Source organism: Narcine bancroftii, chromosome 4 (genome assembly GCF_036971445.1).
Source record: "Narcine bancroftii isolate sNarBan1 chromosome 4, sNarBan1.hap1, whole genome shotgun sequence".
NCBI lineage: Eukaryota > Metazoa > Chordata > Chondrichthyes > Torpediniformes > Narcinidae > Narcine > Narcine bancroftii.
Genome location: NC_091472.1, coordinates 37663816 through 37686185, shown reverse-complemented (window position 1 = coordinate 37686185; position 22370 = coordinate 37663816). Strand labels below are relative to the sequence as shown.

General features: G+C 40.3%; 1 protein-coding gene across 3 annotated transcripts in view; it reads right to left on the bottom strand.

Annotated features, from left to right (window-relative positions):
* Positions 1-18411: 18411 nt before the first annotated feature.
* The window catches only part of camkmt (calmodulin-lysine N-methyltransferase), a 512353-nt gene continuing 508394 nt past the window's right edge, over positions 18412-22370 (bottom strand). The window contains exons 11-12 of one of the 3 annotated variants that reach the window (XR_011355630.1): positions 21611-21770; positions 20175-20248 (exon numbers count right to left, since the gene is read on the bottom strand). Coding sequence is in view for 2 of the 3 variants with exons in the window: in XM_069931087.1 (XP_069787188.1) it covers positions 20147-20248 (102 nt within the window). In the remaining variant the exon portion in view is untranslated. Of the gene's footprint in view, positions 20249-21610; positions 21771-22370 lie in introns of all 3 variants that reach the window. The other 2 variants (XM_069931087.1, XM_069931088.1) reach the window with 2 other exon arrangements.

The following is a 22370-nucleotide window of genomic DNA, read 5'->3' as shown; positions in this document are numbered from 1 at the left end:
TATACTGCATAATAAAATTGTAAACCTTTAATGTACCACTAATTCTGTACAATTTATTTGTCAATGCAACTATGCCTGATATGTCATATGGAGAGACAAATTTTTCTCATAAATATGTACAAGGCATTAATGTTTTTTCTGTTATTTTCAGTGGCTGTTTGAAGAAATGATTATATGACTTCAAAACTCTCTGTAAGAATTAAATTTAAATGAAAAAAAACTAGCATTTATATAATTTAAGATGCAGCCTGCCTCATCTCAATATCGCACAAGCCTCACAAGCAAGACGGGGGATACTTGTTTAATCATGTAGGTTTTTACAGCTCATCATCCTATAATTCTTTTTAAATACGAAAAATATGACAGGAAAGTAGAATTCTGCTCACAATTTCAAAAGAGCATGACAGCCTCGACTATACACAATCAATAGGCAAAGAGAAAAAAACAAATGAAGTATTTTGCTTTCTAAATAAACACAGCATCAGGCAAAACCTGTCTATTTTTCAATTTCCTGGACAAATGAGCTTCCCCTGCCTTACAGTGACAGTGGGGTCTATAAATTAACTGAAATCCCACTTCTCTGAGCTTGAGTTATCTCCTCTTTGCCTGCAGGTTTGACTTAGAATGGGAGTCCATTTATTTACTGTCTTAATTAATACTCCTTTTCACTGTGGGACAGAGGAAGGGAAGTGAACTGACTTGATAAACAGGTGTAGTTGTTATGTGCTAATTTTGGGCTTGCAGGGAATTAATCAAGCTCGGCTAAGCGCAAACCTCATCACTGCAAAGGTGAATCAGCGTGGCAGGATGCCCAGTAGGTTAGTATTAGTTTCACCACTTATTTGTGATGTGGGAACCTTAAAAGAATATTCATCAGTGTGATTGTTTTACAAACCATTAAAAATAAGGGCTGTGACCAAAAAAAAATGTCTTTTTATTTCATAGGTTGATGAATACTTTCACAGAGAATTGTGAAATGTTTCTTGAAGTGACTTGCATGAATTAATTAGTAATTAAAGCTAGTGCAAGAGTTTCTGTTTTCCCAATGTTTTACCTTGTGTGAAGTATAGGAGTGGTCAATTTTGCACAGAAATGGCTGCTCCCAGCTGCTACAGGGGTAGGGAGATGATGGTTGGCCTTACTACGAAATGCCTGGGCAAGACATTCAAAAGCTGACTCCAGATTGAAGATCACTACCAAGGTACATGAAGTTAAATACAGAAAACACTGGGATGAGACAGACCTTTCGGAAAGACAACAAAAAAAGTGTTTCTGGTCATCGCCAACCCTGTGCGTTTCTTCACACAGACTGATTAACCCACTGAGTATTTAAATCACTTCAGACGACAGCATCCAAAGTACTAACTTGCAGTGTGCAAGAGCAGACATTGGACAATCAGAAGCTGAGATTGTTTAAGTTGATCTTTTTCCAGTGGGGTTTCAAAGAATGAGGTGAATTCATTGGGACAAACAAGATTCTGAGAGGGATTGATAAGATAAAGAAGCATTTTTCACTAATGCAAGAATCTGGAACTAGGGGACAAAGAATGGCATAGTAACACAGCAGGCGATGCTACTGCTTCACAGCTTCAGTGACCTGAATTCCGGTGTGGTTAAGCATGGAATTTTGTGTGTTCACACTGTGACTGCATCAATTTCTCTCAGGTGCTTCAGTTTCCTCCCATGTTGCTATGATGTGTGGTTTGGGGTGCGGGGGCGGGGGGGGGGGGGTGGTGATGTTTGCACTAGCTAATTATTGTCGGTGGGTGGCAGGAGAATCAGAGGATGGTGGATAATGTGAAAGAGAATAGCTACATGGAAATAAGTGGGGAAGGAGCTGGCTCCTATTTTGTAAGGAACATGAGAAATAGAACTTTAGAACATAAGAAATGCAAACAGAAGACCTTCTGGCCCATCGAGATCGCTCCATCCTCGAATAATGACTGAGCTGGTCATGAACTCGGCTCCACTCTCAAAATCAGACTGAGATGAGCAATGTCTTCAAGGAAAGCTTTGGAAAATTTGTAATTCTTTACCTGAGAGAGCCATGAATGTTCAGTTACTGACAATAGATTTTTTTGGACAGTAAATGAATCTGGGGATCAGGTGGGAAAGCAAAATGACTGAATAGAGGATCAGCCTTATTAATGTAACATATTCCCCACCTCCTCTTTTTCTGAATTTAACTGGGTTACAAACTGTGGCAAGTTCCTTGAAACATTCCAAGATCAGGTGGTCAACACACCCGTGAAAGCACATTGCAGAAGGAGCTAAAACAGAGACCTCCTAGAGGGAGGGAGAGACAAGACAGGTGGGATGGGAGAGAGAGACAGACGGGAAAGAACAGGAAAGCAAGGAAGGGGATAATGTTGTCAAGATGTACAGCACAAAAACGATGCCATTTAGTCCATCACATTCATGCTGACCTTTTGGTCCAACTGTGTCAATCCTGTTTGTCTGCAATAGGTCCATATTCTTCAATGCTTCATCTACTTAAGTGTCTGGCCAGTTACTTCTTAAATTGGAAACTGTACAGATGCTCCACTACTTATGATGGTTTGACTTACAATTTTTAGAAGTTATGATGATACGCTGGCGCTATATTTTATGATTAAAATTTGTTTTTTCAGTGAGGAGTAAAGGGTATTCAACATTTAATGATAAAATAGGCTTTGTTTTAGATAAATTTGCCCAGCTGTAGGCTGTAGTAAGTGGTCTGAGCACATTTAAAGTAGGCTAGGTTATGATGTTCAGTAGGTGCGGTATTCTTTTTTGTCTGGGTTTATCGGAATCTAACCCCAGAGGAGCACATGTAGCTGATTCTACCAACTCTTTGGCAGTACTATCAGATATAAGCCACTGAAATAAAAGCTTACCCCAAGATCCCATTTAAAACTTCTCATCTTAAAACTTTTGCCCTCTTGTTTTTGATAAGCCTACTATGGGTAAAAAGATTTTGACTGCCTCTCATAATCTTACTTAGTTAACTGGCCATTCCTTTTCTAATAAGATAAACAAGCCCAGCCTTTCCATAATTAAAGTCCTCCAATCAAGGCAACATCCCAATGAATTCCTTCTGCACTCCCTCCAATACCATCACATCATTTCTATATCTAGCAACCAGAAGTGTGCATAATACTCCAAGTTCAGCCAAAACTAGTGTTTTATAAAGTTGCAACATGACATCTCCACTATTATATTCCATGCCCCATGCAGACAAGCATGTTACATGTTTCCTTCACCACAATACTGAGCTGTGTTGCCACTTTCAGGCAACAGTGGACCCTTGGTAGAGAAGCACAGTTGATTAGTGATTAGTGCCAGCAACTTGAACCAGGATTCGAGTCCCGTGCTGTCTTTAAGGAGTCTATACCTTCTCCCCATGTTGGCGTGGGTTTCCTCTGTGTGCTCCAGTTTCCTCCCACCATTCTAATATGTACTAGGGGTTGGAGATCAATTGGGCGACATGGGCTTATGGGCCAAAAGGGCCTGTCACCATGCTGTATGTCTAAATTTGAATTTAGTATGAGAGAAGAAAAGGTGAATTAGGATCTGTGAATAGAAGGGGACTGGGAGAAGAGAGAAAACAAAAGCAATGGGTGTAGTGAGGAGAAGAATGGAAGAGAGGAAAGAGAGTGAGCGATAATTGGGAAGACAAACAGGTAAAGGGGGAATGGGAATATGAGGGGAGAAAAAGGTCCACACTTGCTGAGTGAATTCAAAGCATTTCTAAATGATTCCTTAAAGACCATGCACTTGTTTATCTTTTAATGCTTTGATTCTTTCACTTACCTCTATTCTTTCATTACCTAAAGTTTTGGGAGTTAAATCTCTGGGAGGGTTCTTCAGACAGCCAGCCAATTCTGTGTGAGTTGGTTGATTTATATTATGGCCTGAGACCTCTAAATCTTCCAACCAATGTTATCAAATACACACTTAGAATAACTCCCATGGAAATATATAATTTCCTGGGTCATGTGTTTGCTAACCATAGTCAATATGCTGTGGGACAACCTGTCCATTTGGGGGGTGGGGAAAGCCCTACTAGAGGGAGTACACTTGCCAATGAGGTACTGTTGTGGTTAAATTTTGTTCATCAAACTCCATTTTGCACATTTAGTTGGGAGTCGTGGTCACTAAAACAGCGGACACGAGGAATGATCCTTGCTTAGTCCATCCTGTCTCACATCATATTTCACTTACATATTGAATCACTGAGGAGGCTACAAGTCATATTTCACACTTTCTTTGTTATCAGTCATTACATGAGAGGTGCAGTTAGGTCTTTGAAGTGTTCCTACTAGCACGTGTTTGTTATCTGTCAATAGGTGCTTTCAAATTGGACCATCCGGGTAGTCCTCCTGGGACTCGGGTGAGACTACTGGCTTGTGAGTTCCTCCTGCACCTTTCAAATAGTAGCCTTATCTACCTGTCAAATCATCAATCCGGCAATTTAAGGGGGATCCCACCTCTGCGATGACGAGGTGAGTGGCGTGTCACACAGCCACAGGGAATCCCCTGTTCCCTTTCTGTTTAAAGTTCCAGAGTAACCAGGTGAGCCATTTCCCCTTTCAAATAGGTGGAGGAGGACATCCAGGCAAGTTTTACTGGGTTCCTTAACCACCTCCAAGGAAGGTCTGAAACCCGGGAAGATTTTGACTGCATTTGCCCGGTTCGGCCCTTTCATATACCTGCGTCTTCAATCTAATAAATTGCCCGATTAACCCCATTTTACAAGGGAATTTAAAAGGTCCTAACGAGATGTGGAGATCTGTCTCCACCTCACTTCAGCCTGTTTAGGCTGACCTTGCCACCACCCCTGACTCTGATAAAAGCCCCAACTAAACAAAATGCTTCAGGAGCAATAGAAAACTTCCTTCCTAAAGATTCTGAAGTTTCACTTCAGTACAAATCCACAGTCTTTTCTGGGAAGAGTCTTTCCAAGGGTACTGCAGAAATGGTGTTGCCATGACCATTCTCAGGATCAAGGATACTTACTTGATCTGTTTCTATAGTTCTGAAGTTGCTAATGAAGCCAGTTTGGTAGCTGTACACTCTGAAGGAGACTAATGGGACAAATGGGTGGTGTATTGTGTGAGGTGATATATTCCCGATGCATGTCTCCATCAAATAAATTAATACAACACAAACTTCTTTATTTTGAATAGTCACTGACCAGGGAATCAGTGTGGATGTTGTACTTCTTCAAGGAAGCTTTGAGAACATCAGAGAATCTTTTCCTGTCTGCTGGTCATCTGCTTTTATGATGGAGCACCCAGTCATGTTACAGTCAATTCACGTGACACTGTTTCTGACTGCCCCAGTATTTTTAGGTGGGTGCTATCAGAAGATCAAACCATTTCCCTATACAAAACATTGTTTTATTGTTTTGTGTGCAAGAAACACACAAAATGCTGGAGGAACTCAATGGGTCAAGCAACATTGATTCAGGGAAAGTAAGAGATGATCGATGTTTTGGGCCAAAACCCTTCTCCAGTTTCCCAGCATCTCTTAATTGACTCTTGTGCATCCTGATTCCGTGGCCCCATAAGTGACAGCCATGCCTTCACCTGCCAAGGTCCTGAGCTCTGGAATTCCCTTCCTTCAGGATGTTATTTAAAGCCATAGCCTGGATATCTTACTGTGGCCAAGGAAATTTTTAAATAAAAATAATTAGACGTACAGAGCAGTAACATGCCTTTCCAGCCCATGAGCCTGTGTTGTCCAATTACACCCAATTGATCTACAACCGCTGTATGTTTTAAAGGGCAGGAGGAAACCAGAGCACCTGGAAAACACCCATGCAGACACAGGAGAATGTGCAAACTCCTTAAAGGCAGCACCAGATTTGAACCTGGGTCACTGGTGCTGTAGAGCAATGACTGATAATGAACAGATGTGTGATTGGGTATTCTAGAGTTTATAAAAGCCCTGCATAGAAGTGAAAAGTTACCAGTTTGTAAAGTTCACAATATTTTGTGTATTCTCCATGATTTTTATTTCTTTTGGGTGCATTGGGAAAAGAGTAGGTGACTTTACTGTACAACTTTCTATGCCTCTGTTCAAGTCCTACTCCGAATTATTGGGCCTGATTGAATTTTCTTTTGTACTACTAGAAGGAATAAACCGGCAGTGAAAACATAAGCTAGTGATGGTCACTGATTTTAGGAAACAAGGTTATTATTTTGTGGGGTTGAACAGCCTGCATTAGACCAGTTTTACAGCTTTCTAATTGTAAGTCTGCACATCTTTCCCAACCCCAGAGAAGGTCCAGTGATTGAACAGTAAAGGCACAAATCTGACCTCTCAGATGCATGTTTGCTTAACTCTTGCTGTCATTGCCTGCAGAATTTACTCCCAAGATAAACAGTGTGAACTTGATAATAAAGAGCCCCACTGCAGACCAATTCCCTTTCCAAGAATCTCTGTAATACAAATACAACCTCAACCCCATCCTAATTCAGCCTGGTCCAACGGCAAAGAATCAGCAACAGGCAGGTACTCATTTTGGGGGGAAAATAACACAATAAAATTGCAACCTCGCATTAAATTGCCACCCTTTGTATGGTTTTGAAATGCAAAATGTTATCTATTTGCTAACTCCAGATAGCAAAGAATAATACCTTCCTGCATGTAAGTAGTAGATTCCAAATACTGTCGTCTCAAACCAGAGTTTCCTGCATTAGATTTTCAATATGTGATGGCAATCAGAACACACTCAAGTTTTGTACGTATCAGAATAAGTATCAGAATACAAAACTCTAAAATCTTATTACTTCGATGGATTGATTTTAGAAAACAAAATTGCCTCACACAAAATTAACAGGTCTAGCATAATGGCTCTTATGCCATTATCACTGAGCTGAGTGATACACATGGATTCAGGTTTAACATTGAACCAATATTTAGAGTCCAGAGTCACATATAAAAACAGTGGTCATTTGGACAAGGTATCCAGGGGCTGCAGGAAGGAGTTGGATCACAGCCAGGGAGAAAACAGAAGAAGGCTGATGAGACGAGTAACAGAGAAAAACTGGAAACAACTCTCTAGACATAAATAATACTGTATTCTTTCCTCACAATATAGACACTGTCTTCAAAGCCTGTTCAACAAATTTACCGAGTGAATAAGGAAATTACTAGATTCAGAGAGGCCTTGTGATTCTGAAAAGCACACTCAAACCTTTCATGTTAAACTCAATGTTTTGTCCACCGATGCACTGATAATTTCTGAACTGGAATTTGACACTTGCTTTTGAGGAGCTCTGTAATGTTTAAACAGTCACCCTCTTGTTTAAATAGTTTACAGTTGTCACTTAAGACTTATTAAATTCTGAATTAACAAGCATTAATGGTAGCTTGGTTTTGTTTGCCCAGCCACATGACCTGATTTGCTGAACATTCTGTTACAAGGATAGTTAATCCATTGACCAATGGCTTAACCAGCAGGTGGGCTCATGGACCAATAGACTCTAGAATGCTCCATGCTGCGACAAGAACTCCTGATGGGTACTTTGTCACCTGCGTGGAGTGAGGGATCTACTCATTCAGTAAATGTTTCTCCTCCCTCACCATTTTTATTTCCTTGCAATGCAATACTTACACCACCTGCTAGTGATGCGAATGACAGATTCTCATAGGCATAGTGTCACTTTATTTATAGGTGGTGTAAATATCAGACTTGAATTTCCTAAGCAATGAGAGGAAGAAATCCCAAATGGAATGTAAGACTCATGCAAAAAAATCTACCCCAGAATAAATAACAATAGAGTTGTTCAGAAGCCACTCATTTTACATTGTAACCAACTACGGGAATGACTTGGTGCTGACAACACACAACTACAGTGGCAAGAATGGAAAATCTTGGGGATAAAACCTATTAAATTCAGATACTGCAAACACAAGCAATTCAGATAAAATCTGAAACTTCTTTTTCACTTGATATATAAGATCGTGTTATATGGCGAGCTCTCCACTGGCCACCGTGACAGAGGTGCACCAAAGAAAAGGTACAAGGACTGCCTAAAGAAATCTCTTGGTGCCTGCCACATTGACCACCGCCAGTGGGCTGATAACGCCTCAAACCGTGCATCTTGGCGCCTCACAGTTTGGCGGGCAGCAACCTCCTTTGAAGAAGACCGCAGAGCCCACCTCACTGACAAAAGGCAAAGGAGGAAAAACCCAACACCCAACCCCAACCAACCAATTTTCCCCTGCAACCGCTGCAATCGTGTCTGCCTGTCCCGCATCGGACTTGTCAGCCACAAACGAGCCTGCAGCTGACGTGGACTTTTTACCCCCTCCATAAATCTTCGTCCGCGAAGCCAAGCCAAAGAAGAAGATATAACAAGGCCTGAAAATGTTTACGCCATGTACCCAAATGTGGCTCAAAGTCACTGATGTTATTACTGCACTTCATCCATCTAACTATACTGCATGACTTAGTCTTTTACTTTGTCCTTGTAGTTTTGCTGTCCAGTGAAAACAGCCAACTCCTATTTATTTAAGTATAACTCTTCAAAATCTTGATGGCATTTTATTTTATGGTGCCTATGAAAAACCCTAATTTCTCTTCCCTTTTTACTGGTAATCCTTGTATCTGATTACCTTATAAAGAATCATCTCCATTTCTCACAACAGTTGTGACTAAACCAAAGTTTTATGCAGATTTAATATTGCCTTGCATTGAGTATCTGTGCATTTATTTAAAATCTTATCAATTAAGATGTCTTTCATTTCCCTTTTACTTCCAAAACATATTTCACATACACACCAATGAGAAGTTATTCAATCCCAAAAAACTTACATTTGATCTTTTTGGTGTGCATCTCAGCTCCGTTTAACCACCTTTATTGCTTTCCCATTGATAGCTAATTCAGTCTACCTAAAAATGAACTCATAGCCTTTGGAGTGAGTTCCAAATTTGCAAAAACATCCTGCATGGCAGAAGCGCTTCCTGATTTAGCTTCTAACTTATCTATCCTTTGTTTTAAGATTATTGGCTGTTGTAACAGATCCTCCCATAAAGAAAAAAAATTAAGTCATTTGGTTGAGGATTGCTTGAAATATTTCCATATGCATGGAAATTGTACAAAAATAAGAAGTTGTGATTTGTCAGATCTCTTCAATGGGAGAAATTAAATGGCTCAGGTAAAGGTGTGGTACATGGTTGAAGCGTACGAGATAATGGCTAAGTGATATAAAGTGAACTGTTCACATTAGCAAATAGTTCCACAACTAGGTTACACAGGTGTAAAATGTTGGACAAAAGCCACATAGAAAATGTAAGAAAAAACATTTTTATTCTTAGGGTTAGTGTGGATCTAGAATTCATTCCCTGTTAATGGTCATGGACAGGGAATCCCCTGGGCTTCTATCTCCTGGTCTTGGAGAGAGCTTGTTTTTCTATGCTTTACAGCTTACCTCTCAAGCAGCCGGACAAAAATACATCAAAATTAATATTAGCAAAATAAATATTAATGTGATTCCTGGTGCTGCACTTCAGACCTGCTTAAAATAAATTCAATAACTGTCCTCAATATGACAATATAACAGAGAGTGTGCACATTTAGATCGTGTTTAGTGATTTATTTGTGTAATTGAAAGCTTTTAGAAGAGAAGTGCAGAGCAAACAAATGTTTCCCATTCCTCTAAACCTAAAAGTTGGTCTGGTAAACAGTGGTCTTGGTAGAAGTGGGCAATATATAATCTCGATAACACAGTCAAGGCAGACAGTGATAGGCCAACTTGAGTCTGCAAATATCCCAGTGACTTACAGAATCATGAGGGAACTGATGTGGGGTCCAGAGAAGTTAAGCCATGGTAATAAAATAGGTGAGTATTGAGATTCCAGTAAGAACCTTCACAAATAAACCATGTTAGCAAATTAGTGGAAAAATGCAAGAGAAATTTAAAGCTTGTGGTTTATAAGTAAATGGGATTTGGAGAGAGCGAGAGAGAAAGTGTGAGAGTGGACTGCTTTAAATAGGTGAGTAAAGTGCTGAGTAGTTTTTTCCAGGAATGGGATTTGGAGCAAGAGAGTTGAGAAGTTGGGCTGCTTTAAATAGGTGAGTGTTATAAGTGGAATGGCCATCGTGGGAGTAAACCAGAGTTAGAGCGGGATGTTGAGGCTTTGGCTCAAAGGCTTCTGTGAGAAATGGGGTAGATTAAGGTAAGACTCTAGTGAGAGTTTATTTTTTTGACCTTGTACAGGTATTAGTGGCAAGGTAAAGAGTTATCATATGAGGAATGTTTGACAGCTTGTTTTTGCATGTTTTTGGAGAATGAGGGGCATCTCACTGAAAGATTTTGAATGTTGAAAGGCATCGTCAGAGTAAATATAGAAAGGTTGTTTTCCATGATAGGAGAGTCTAGAACAGGAACTTCAGGATTGAAGAGTGTTCGCTTAGAATGGAGACGCATAGGAATTTCTTCAGCCAGAGAGTGGTAAATCTGTGGAATTTTTTGCCATAGGTGAATGTAGAGGCCAGGCCATTGGGTGTATTTAAGATAAATATCGATAGGTTCTTGATTAGCCAGGACATCAAAGGTTATGGGGAGAAGGATGAGCAGTGGATCTGAGTTGAGGAATGGATCAGCTCATGATTAAATGTTGGGGTAGACTCGATGGACTGAATAAGCTACTTCCGCTTCTATGCGTTATGGTCTTATTGACATTCTGATTGTATGGAGAATGAAGAGTTTATAGACAGGAGCTACAGGGAGGTAGTCATATCAAAGCCACATGAGACAGGAATCTGAGTGACTGTCAGGAGAGGGAAAGGAAAGGTAAACAGGCAGGTAGTGCAGGGTACCCCTGTGGCCATTCCCCTCAATAATAAGTAGTCTGCTTTGGATACTGTTGGGGAAATGATCAGGTATCTGGCACTGAGCCTGGACCTGTGGCTCAAGGGAAGGAAGGGGTAAAAATGAAAACAGTAATGATAGGGGATTCAATAGTGAGAGGGGCAGACAGGAGATTCTATGGACACAAAAGAGACACCCAGATGGTTTGTGCCTCCCAGGTGCCAGGGTCAGAGATGTCTCAGATTAGGCCAATGGCATCCTGTAAAGGGAGGGTGAGCACCCAGATATCATGGTACATACTGGAACAACAAAGGTAGAAAAACAGATGAGATCCTGAAGAGAGAGTACAGGGAACTAGGTAGGAAGCTGAAAGGCAGGCCCTCAAGTGTAATAATCTCAGGGTTGCTGCCTTTGCCACGAGCCAGTAAGGGAAAGAATAGGATGATGTGGCAGATGGATGTGTGGCTGAAGAATTGGTGCAAGGGACAGGGGTTCAGATTTCTGGATCATTGGGATCTCTTTGGGGGAAGGTACGATTTGTACAAAAAGGGCTGGTTACACCTGAACTGAAAGGGGACCATTTTGCTCGCTGAGAGGTTTGCTAGAGGTGTTGGGGAGGGTTAAAACTAGTTTGGCAGGAGGTTGGGAAACAGAATGATAGGCCAGAGAATAGAGCAGATGGTGGAAAGGTTGATGCAGTGTTGTGAGATGGTAAGGAAGGACATGCAGTGGAGGGAGCGTAAATACAATCAGTTGGAGGGTTTGAAATGTGATAATTTCAATACTAGAAGTATTATGAATAAGGGTATAAACAGGAAGCATGGAAGTGGGATGTTCTGGCCATTAAAGAGATTTGACTAAGCCATTAAGTTTTGCTTCAGTGGTGTGCAAATTATTTTAGAGATTCTTCTGGACAGTATTTATGAGCGCTTAGAAATAGTATGGTTTTGTGAAGGACAGGTCATGCCACATGAGTCTAATTTAGTTTTATTAGGAAATAATAGAAGAAATTGATGAAAGTAGGGCAGTATATGTGATGAATATGGATTTTAGTAAGGCATATGACAAAGTTTCCCATGGTAGATTCGTTCAGAAAGTTATGAACTTTGTTCAAAGTTTGGCTTTGTGTGGATTCAGAATTGGCTTGACTGAAGAAAGCAGAGGGTAAGGGTAGATGGAATGTATTCTGCCTGGAGGCCAGTGACTAGTGGAATTCGGCAGGGATCTGTTCTAGGACCCCTGCTCTTTGTGATTTTTATAAATAAGCTGGGCAAAGAAGTAGAGGGATGGGTCAGTAAGTTTGTGGATGTATCGAATGTTGGAGGTGTCATGAATAGTATTGATGGTTGCTGTAAGTTACAACAGGTCAGATGTGTCAGGTCACTCGTCTGAGTGCTACTGGTACCAGGTAACTCAGTACTACCTGTCGCATGGTCAGGTTTCGTGACAAAACTGGCTCCCCCATCAGGCTTGCCTGGTGTGGAAGGTGGCTAGACACTCTGCAGGATGAAAAACAAGATCTGTCAAAGGACAGATGAAACCTTTTGTATGGTCAACGGCCATCTAGCAAACACGTGCCGTGAAGCATTGAAGCATGGTCTGGCCATTCACTCCCATAGAACTTCCCCCAGCCATCTTGGACCTCACCATGCTGCTGGATCCGGGAGGGGATATCAAGAGGATGGGCCTGGACCTGTACAACTCCTACTCAACCAAATCCATTCACGCACACACTGGTATCCTCATATCAAATCCCACAAACTGACTGAAAGGAACCACCATCATTCTATGGGATGGATAGCCAGAAGGAAGAAGATTACAACAGGATTTAGACAAGATGCAGAAATGGGCAGAGAAATGACAGATGGAGTTTAATCTGGATAAGTGTGAAGTAATTCAGTTTGGAAAGGTCAAACTTGAAGATGGACCTTGGAGTTCAAATCCATAGACTTCTCAGGGTTTTTTAAACCTCCATGCAGGTTAATAAATTAGTTAAGAAGACCTATGATATGCTGGGTTTCATTAGTCAGGGGATTGGGATTGAGTTCAAGAGTCACGAGGTAATGTTGCAGCTCTATAAAACTTTGATTAGACCACATTTTGAGTTTTGTGTTCAGTTCTGGTCACCTCATTACAGGAAGAATGTGTAAGTTTTAGAGAGGGTGCAGAGAAGATTTACCATATTGCCTGGATTGGAGAAATTGTCTTGAGGCAAAGTCTTTGGAGTGAAGAAGGATGAGAGTTGATTTAATACATGTCTATAACATTATGAAACTGTGGGAGGCATGGTCAGTGTAGCGGTTAGTGTAACACTGTTACAGCGTCAAAGACTGGGGTTTGAATCTGGCGGTGTGTAATGAGTTTGTGCGTTCTTCCTGTAAATTCATGGGTTTTCTCTGGGTGCTCCAGTTTCCTCCCAACATTAAAAGAAAACCTACCGGGGTATTAGGTCAATTGGGTGTAAGTAAGTGGCAGGCGGCAAGGGGTCATGGACCAGAAGGGCCTGTTACTGTGCTGAATATCTAAATTTTATAAGATTTAATAAAAAATGAAAGCCATAGATAGGATGGACAGCTAGCACCTTTATCCCAGGGGGACAGTACCAAATACCAGAGGACATATATGAAGGGAGGAAAGTTGAAGGGAAGGGTCAGGGGTAAGTTTTTTCATACAGAGAGCGATGTGTGTCTCAAATGCATTGCAGGTACCAAAGCATAGTACAATAGGGACATTTAAATGACTCTTGGACAGGCACAAGGATGCAAGAAAAATAGAGGGGTATGGGTGTGACTGTTGAGTAGGTTTATATAGGTTGGCAAAACATCATGGGCTGAAGAGAATGTACTGTGCTGTAATGTTCTATGTTCTTTAAGTCACCCTAAAGAGGAACTGAGGAAAATAATATTTTGTAGTTAGACACCATCTTTGGCATGACAGCATCTTTGGTATGGTGTTTAATGGTGCAGAAAATACTCACTCTACACCAGAAGAAAAGCTCAGTGTTAAAATATAATAGAAAACTATTTGGTCCTTCAAGCTTGCTCAGTAAGATCCTCCAATGTGTTGATTTTTTTTTTTGTCTATTGCAGCAACAGGTCTATGGCTGATGCTTTCTCAATGACTCTCCACAAAGCCCTGGAATGCTTGGAAATACCACAAACATCTGGATGCTCTTTATCGACTACAGTTTGGAATTCAACACCGTCATCCCCTCAAAACTGATTGTTAAACTCTAAGCATGGCCCTCACTGTGATGGGATCCTAGATTTCCTCACCTCCAAAACACAATCAGTGAGAATTGGTAAAAAAAAAATGGCAGAGGTGCTGTAACAACGACGCTGCCACTGGGGTGGACCTGGGTGGAGGAGACACAGCAATCTCATGGGGGTTCCTAACTCCGAGTCCTACTAACAACGGGCTTTAAATGGCCTTTTAAAGGAGCTGATGGTGTTTTATTTAAAATCTTGTGACCGGGTGACCTGGGCTGATAATGGCAGCAGCTGCAGAGTGCAGGGCACCAATAATAGGGAGAACACTCACCTCCACTGAGAAGTAGAGGAGAGGACCCTAAGGATGGTGACCATGGTGGCAGACCAGCAAGGGGCTCTGTGGCTGAAGGACAAACACAGGCGGTCAGCAGTTAGCGACTTGCAGGTGAGGAACCCACACAGGCTCCAAGCTGATGGTGACTTGAGGTCAAAGGACTCACACCAGGCTGCTGAAGACTGGCTCATGGAAACCAGGTATCGGAACCAAGATTCGAGAGGGTGCTGAGGGCAAGGAGGGCTACCAAAGGGTACTGAAGGCTTCCTCATTGTGTTGGAGGTTTGGACGTGGGCTCAGGTTGACAATGGTTTAAACTGAACTGGATTCTCGTGTGGCTGCAGTGATGCGGGAGTACTGGAAGCGAAACTACCAACACTTAGTGACACTGAGGTGATTTGTTTTGCTTCTCTTTCTCTGAATGTAAGACATGCCGGCCAATGCTAACGCCGAATCTTTGTCTGCTTTATGGCAGTCTAAAGGCAATTTTTTGCAATATTAAATTTCTGTTTTATTACATAACATTACATTTTTATCTGGCAACATCTCCACAATCTCCATCTCATGTCAGGAGCACCATAGGGTTGCAGTCTTAGCTCCACTCACTTAAAACCTATGACTGTGACCCGGTACAACCATGACACCATCTACACATTTGTTGACGATACCACAGTAGTGGGTTGTATAAGAAGGGGCAATGCAGGAGGGAGATCGAAAACTTGGCTGAATTATATACTAACAAACTCACACTCAATGTCATCAAAACCAAGGTGTACGATTCAGTGATTATTGGAAGATCAGAGGTGGAGAGGGTATGCAAACTTAAATTGCTGGGAGTCACTATCTTGGAGGATATTTCCTCTACCCAACACACTAATGTCATTGTGAAGAAAGCTCGTCAGCGCCTCCTCTTCCGCAAGAGCCTGCGGAGGTTTGGTATGATATCAAAAACTTTGGTAAACTTCTACAGATGTGTAGTGGAAAGTGTGCTGACCGGCTGCATCAGGGTGTGGTGTGGGGGCACCAACAACTCTGATTGAAGAGCCACGCAAAAGGTAGCGGACACAGTCCAGGACATCACAAGCAAAATTCTCCCCACCAGTGAGAAAAATCTACATGGAACACTGCTGTCAAAGAGCAGCAGGAATCATCAAAGACCCACACCACCCAGGACATGATCTATTCTCACTGATGCCATCAGGAAAGAGGTATAGATACCACAAGACTCACACCCCACCAGAATCAAGAACAGCTGCTACCCCTCCACATCAGGCTCCTAACAACAAACTCAAACAAAGATTCATTTAAGGGCTCTTACTTTGCACATTATTTATTACTGAATATTTACTTTTTGCATGGTACAGCCATTTTGTTTTATCTTTCTCTCTTTTGGAAAATGTATTCTTTCTTGAATACCGTTTTTTTACACTACCGCTAAGTAGAAATTCTGCCTACCTGTAGGAAAAAGAATCCCATGGTTATATGTGTTGCCATGTACTCTGACAATAAATCTGAAGTTTGAACTTTTTTCCACTGTTTTTCATTTTTCAATTCCATCAGTGTCCAGATATCTTTTGACACCTATATCAATAACTCGCTACATTGCTCACAAAATGAACTAGGTGTCCATGGCTATTTGGGGTAAAGATTTCCAAAAATTCACAATGCCAAGTCAAGAAACTTAGTTCAGACCCAAGAATAATTGCTTATACCAAAACGCTGTCATTTTTACATTGCCAAAGGTGCTATGGGTCAGCCAAATAAATCTTTGACCATAGTCATAAAATTAGATATGCTGGAGGAAGTCAGTCCGAAACGTGGGTGATACTGTATATCTTTACTTCCTATTTTCATTGCAAGACCTGCTGTGTTTTTGCTGCAATGGTCACATTCCTTTAGGGTCATTTCCCAGGGTTTTCCTTCTTAGCAGGTGAATGTTTTTGTGCACTGGTGCCATGCCCCAGTCTGCTGCAACCCTGCTGAGATGGATTGGCTTGTGTATGGCTGCTGGATGTTAGAGATGTTAGGGGCCCTTTAGTTCAAATGACTGAACAATAATCAATGTCGGAAACAGGGAAATACACTCCACAGAGATTCTAGACTTCTGTTGGCACATTTCTTCGAGGTCAACATTATGCACTTTGCTTATTGAAAAATCTAGTGAATAAAGTGCAGACTTCTGGCCATCTTACAGCAACTTTGAACAGGAAGCAAGAAAGTCAACTGTTGGCATTACTAAAAATTAAGCCCTAATAATAAGATTATTGATCAGGAAGTTGCTACAAAGACACAAACTTCATTGGATATCAAGAGAATGAAAGGTTATATTTTGTATTTAAAATGCAATGGATTGTCAGAAAATGGATTTGCTTATCAGAAATTGTCAAAAGAATTCATAATAGCTTTTAAAAGGTAAATATTTGAAAAAGTAAATTGAAAAAGGAAGAGCATGGTGAACAAGCAGGGAATGTGACTGTGGGAAAGTCTTTCAGAGAGCTAGCATAGGTTGAATGACCCAAATGATTTCCTGCAGTGGTGCAAAACAATACAGCATTGCAAGATTCATTTAACAGATGTGGAACTCTGGACTTACTGAATACAAATCTTTATTCCAATAAAGCTTCATCAATTTTCATCATCAGATTTCCTAACTAGCTCCAACATTTAAAAAAAATGAATATCTCGTGCTTATTTGTATTTTTTTCAGCTGTCTTTTAAGTTTGCCATTCTGCACCATGGATGGTAATAATCTGATTCTGACTGTCAATCTCACAAAGCAATTGTATGCATGAATGAGAATGTTCTCAGATAACTAGCGTGATGGTAAACTACCAAAATACTGCTCTTTCATTGTAAACACTGCATGTATGGCCTGCTGTGTGGATGTAAATTGCCATGCACACAAGTCAATTTCACATATCTGCCAAAGTGAAAATTTTTAAAATGACTATTTTTTCCTATTGTGTCATAAGTATAAAGCTTCATCTTAATTCAATGATTCAATGCTGTCAAACATATAGGAGACTGGCCAAGAATAGTTTGTAGATTAAATTCTTCAGCTGCTCTAATGGAATTTTCAAGGTACCAGTTTTTGCTTCTGGAAAGATTCACTGCACATGACTAAATGAGCAACACAAAGCACCTTCCAACAGACATTTCTTTTAAAAAAAATGGAAGCCAAGGTGAAAGAGCAAGGTCGATAGTGCAGGATGTATCATCATGGTCGAAAAAAAAACAACTAAAATAGCATTTCTGCAAATCAAAGATCATACAAATTTAATTAACTTTTCATGTTTATTATCAGAGATACTGGAATGTAGCAGAGACCTTGATAATTCAATTGTGATTGCAAGCTTTCTAGTGTTGTTCATGAATAAATGCCTATTTCACATTTCCCTGTCGAATATCTTCTATATGTTTATTGGATTGATATTGTTTGAAATATATTTGAATATGAAATTAATGTCACTTGCTCATTTCACCGATCAATTATATTTTAGATTAAATCTATAGAAGGTTGAGCTCAATAAATTTATTCCCCAAAATAAAAATTCTGCAACATACAGTTATAGTCACAATATTCTTTTTAGGAATGTATCAGAAGGATCAATAGCCAAATAATCACCCCAGAAATAAAAGTATTTTCCTGTATATAATTGTTAGAAAACTGATATGGAATGAATAAAAAGTGGCCACAAATTCACTTTCAGTTCTTAGAAAACCCCTCAGAGAATCCGTTGAAAAAGCAGGTCAAAGCTGAGAAAACTCTTGAACTAAGATTGCCAGAGGAAAATCTTCCCAGATGCCGACTAATAGGCAACAATCACCCTGGGAGTGGAAAAGCCAAGTAGGCTTGAAAAGTGACCTCAATTCCTAATCGGGTTTGTCACACTTAAAAGGCTACAGCCTCCTTCTAAGCAATAGCAAAACTGCTTGGCAATTCATAAAGCCAATAGTCTAAACTTTATTATGATGAAAGCATCCATCACGAAAGGTTCTGAGTTTCTGAATCCGCATTGAATTTCAGACATTTACCCTGCCCCCCCACCCCCCCAATCTATTTTGTATAGCAAGCAATGGTACAAAGTTGCCTTAAAGAATTGTCCTGCAAGGTCTGCATGATGTTTCATTCTCATCAGAACAGTGCAGATTCACTTTGAGGTTTCTATGTTCTTTAACACTGATACAACGTTATGACTATATTCATTTGAGACAGTCAAACCATTCTTTTATTAGACTGGATCAGGGCAAACTCGGCATGTCCAAATGAAAAGTTTACAGATACCCATTCACACATCTTTCAGCATATGTAATATATACATAGTTCCAAGTGTATGGAAATTGCTACCAAATCACATTTAAGAGGTATCTTGACATTCATATGTTTCTTCCATAAAGCTTTAAATACTAACTACTACATCTCAATGCAGTTGATACTTCTTCAGTAATGTAAATTGTTACTCAAAAAGCTCATCTTGGGCCGTTATCATCTGCTGTTTGTGTTTAACAGGAGAGAAGCTCTGACAAAACTGTTGTAACGGCTGCACAAATTACTTAGCTGAAAGCTCTTCACAAAACCAATCACTAATAATCAACAGTTCTTACCAAGGTGCTAATTAAAAACAATTTTGCTTCTCAGTTTGCAACACTAAGCCTCCATCATTTGCTCAGCTTCTTGGATTCTGCTACTGTATACACTGCAACAACTGGATCCCAGTATTAACTGCTAAGCCCTTCTTTCAGGTCCTAGTTAACAATAAGAAAAGAGAAAGACAAAGAAAGAAAGTGCACTGAAAAGTTCAAAACAGAAATGCAAAGGCAAAATAAATTGTAATTGTGCACAACACCTCTAAGTTTTGACTTCATTCAAAAGGTTAATTCAAAACTGTATTTGCATTTACAGCAAAGTTAGAAAATACATTCAAACTGGACATTCTTCACAGGTATTAAGACATTTGATGCCACTTTCGACATGAATGTGTGCAGCAATGGAGATTTTCCTGAGATTTATTTATTCAAGTATTGCTTTGGGAATTTCGTCTAATAGAGGTTTTACAATAATAATCCCAAAGCATTTGTTTAAAAACCATTACCACAGTGAGTTGATTGAACCAAATTTTGCAAAAGGTTCATTAGCTAAATAAGGTAAGAAACTCCTGGATTCCTTCATCTCAACAGATAATAACCACTCAGCACACTCCTTCATCTTAATATGACACACTAATCATGCATAATTGAAAGGGAGGGACAGAGGGTTGGACAGGCCTTGTCTCACAAAATGTTAAGCAGTCAAGTTTACACTAATAGGTAATGTAAACTGAACTGTAAACCACCCAGGCTTTAAACATTTTTGCATCAAATAGAGTTATGCCAAAAGAGTGTAAAAATATGTTTTTGCAGATTCCTTGTTAGTAAATCAATTTTTTTTAAAAACAAACTTTATTGAAAAATAAATGTGTATAATGTTCTTTTGATAAGAAAACAGCATTAGGAAAAGAAATCACAAAAAAATAAAGGACTTCACATATTGCAAAGCAATCAGAGAGGGAAAAAGAACAATTTCATGTAAACAAGGACCTTCACTAAGGCAAACTGCTTTAAATGGGGAGATGTGGAACAGGACAAATTCTGCCAATTTTGTGGGGTTAACTTAACACTGGTGAATTTCTTCTATTCTCCAACAAAATAAAATCTATTCATTCCGTAATCCTTAATTGGAGAAAATGAGTGAACTGTGCTTTTGCATTGATGAGTGTGACCTCCAGAAGAACCAGAGAAAACATCCGACCATTTGCAGTCAGCTTGGGTGAGGATATATTGCTGTTCCCTGCTTAGTTAGAGTGATGAGCACAGGATAGTGGAGGTTTTCATCATATCTTTTGGTTTTCTCATTCTTCATCTGAGAAAGCAAAACAGAAGCATTTAGATACATCATAAATTTAAGCTTTAGACAGCAGGGTATGACACTTAAATAAAGCAACTGTTTATGATCTGAATATTTTACAAACTTCAACACAGGAATACCCATTTAATGCTAGATAACCCAAAATAGTTTTCTGCTGATTTTGGTCTATATAAAAGATAAAACAATCCCTTCCCTTTTTTTCACCTACTTCTATCCCTCTTTTCATCACCATTTCCACTTTTTTCTATCATCTTTCACTATTTCTTCTCTAATGGGACTTGACAATGTAGGTGCAGAGTTGACATTTCCCTGGTTGGCATGACTGGAACCAAGCACCACAGTTTGTAAATAAGGGGTTGGCCATTCAAGACATCGATAGCAAATAATTTCTTCACCAGAAATCTTTGGCATTCTCCACTCCAGAGAGCTGTGGAGGCCCAGTCTCTCAGTCATTTCAAGGCAAGGACTGAGTTTTGGATAGCACAGGGATTTGACATTAGTGTTTGTATATCAAACTGAGGTAAAAGAAAATCTGACATTATCTTATTAAACAGTGTAACGGACTCAAGAGGCAAATGTCACACCAGATTTTCTCATGTAACCTTTCTCTTTATCCAAACCTAACCCTCCAGGCAGTCCCATTGTCTCTACTTACTCTTGCCCCATGGAACTTATTTCATCCTACCTTGACTCCATCTTTTCTCCCCTAGTTCAATCCCTCCCCACCTACATCCGTGACACCTCACACACCTTCCACCTCCTCCAAGACTTCAGATTCTCCGAACCGGACTGCCTCATCTGCACGATGGATGTCCAATCTCTTTACACCTCCATTCCCCACACAGAAGGCCTCAAAGCTCTTCACTTTTTTCCTGGACCTCAGACCTAAGCAGTCACCTTCCACCACTACCTTTCTCCACTTGGCAGAACTTGTCCTCACCCTTAACAATTTTTCATTTAACTCATCCCACTACCTCCACATTAAAGGAGTAGCCATGGGTACCCGCATGGGTCCCAGCTATGCCTGCCTGTTTGTGGGTTTTGTGGAGCACAACCTTCTCCAAGCCAACACAGGCAAGAACCCCCCCCCCCAACTCTTCCTCCTCCGACGACTACATCGGGGTGGCCTCAGGCACCTGCGATTAGCTCGTCAATTTCATCAATTTTGCAACCAATTTCACCCAGACCTCAAACTCACTTGGTCCATCGATGGTACTCTCCCTTTTCTGGATCTCTTTGTCTCTATCTCAGGAGATAACTCCCACAACTACCTGGACTACTTGCGGTGCCCTCCAACTCCATCTTCTCTTTTTATCTTTTTGTTTCCTTTCCCTGCTCTTTGAATGTTGACTTTACCTTCATTTTGTTTTATTTTATTCCTGGATTTTCCTTTATTTCTTTTGCTTTTCACTGGAGTAGGTCAGCATGGGTGATTCAAGGGAGTGCTGATTACAGGAAGGGACGAGGTCTACTTAATGAAATGTACACGAGGACATTGGAAACTAAGAATGCAGCCCTATATTGGGAATAGAATTATAGTTAAATCATGAAGGGAAAAATCATTTTAAAATACAGCAACCAATTGGTAAGATCCATAGATGTTTTGATCTGGCCTGTGCCATACACACCTGATTAATTTTCAAACCAGCATTTCATATTCTCCCAATAACGTCCTAATCTATTTCAACATATTTTGCATATAAGTTTGAGAATCAGAATACTACCCATCTATAACTTGTGGTCCAAGCTTGATCCTCAACATGCTCTGAAATAAATTATCTCAAGGAAGCAACAGGCCTTCTTTTTGGCCTCTCACAATCATGCACTCTTCCTCTAGCTTATGCTATGGAAAGGGATAATTAGGGAAGGGAGATGAAAAGTAAAACACCTAGGGCTCTTGCACCTGAATCCCATCTGCTAATATCTGCTTGAAGAGTGAAAACTGGACAAGAGTGAAATTGGCTACAGTTGCAGTGTCCCCAGGTGGGATAAGTAGAGGCACACTTTTGTTTCTAACAAAGAATGGCCATTCATTGAGTTGCTGGAGGGTGGCCAGATGCATGCAGAACTGTATAATTGATGCTTTTAGAAGATGGCAAAGGGTGAGGAGAAAATC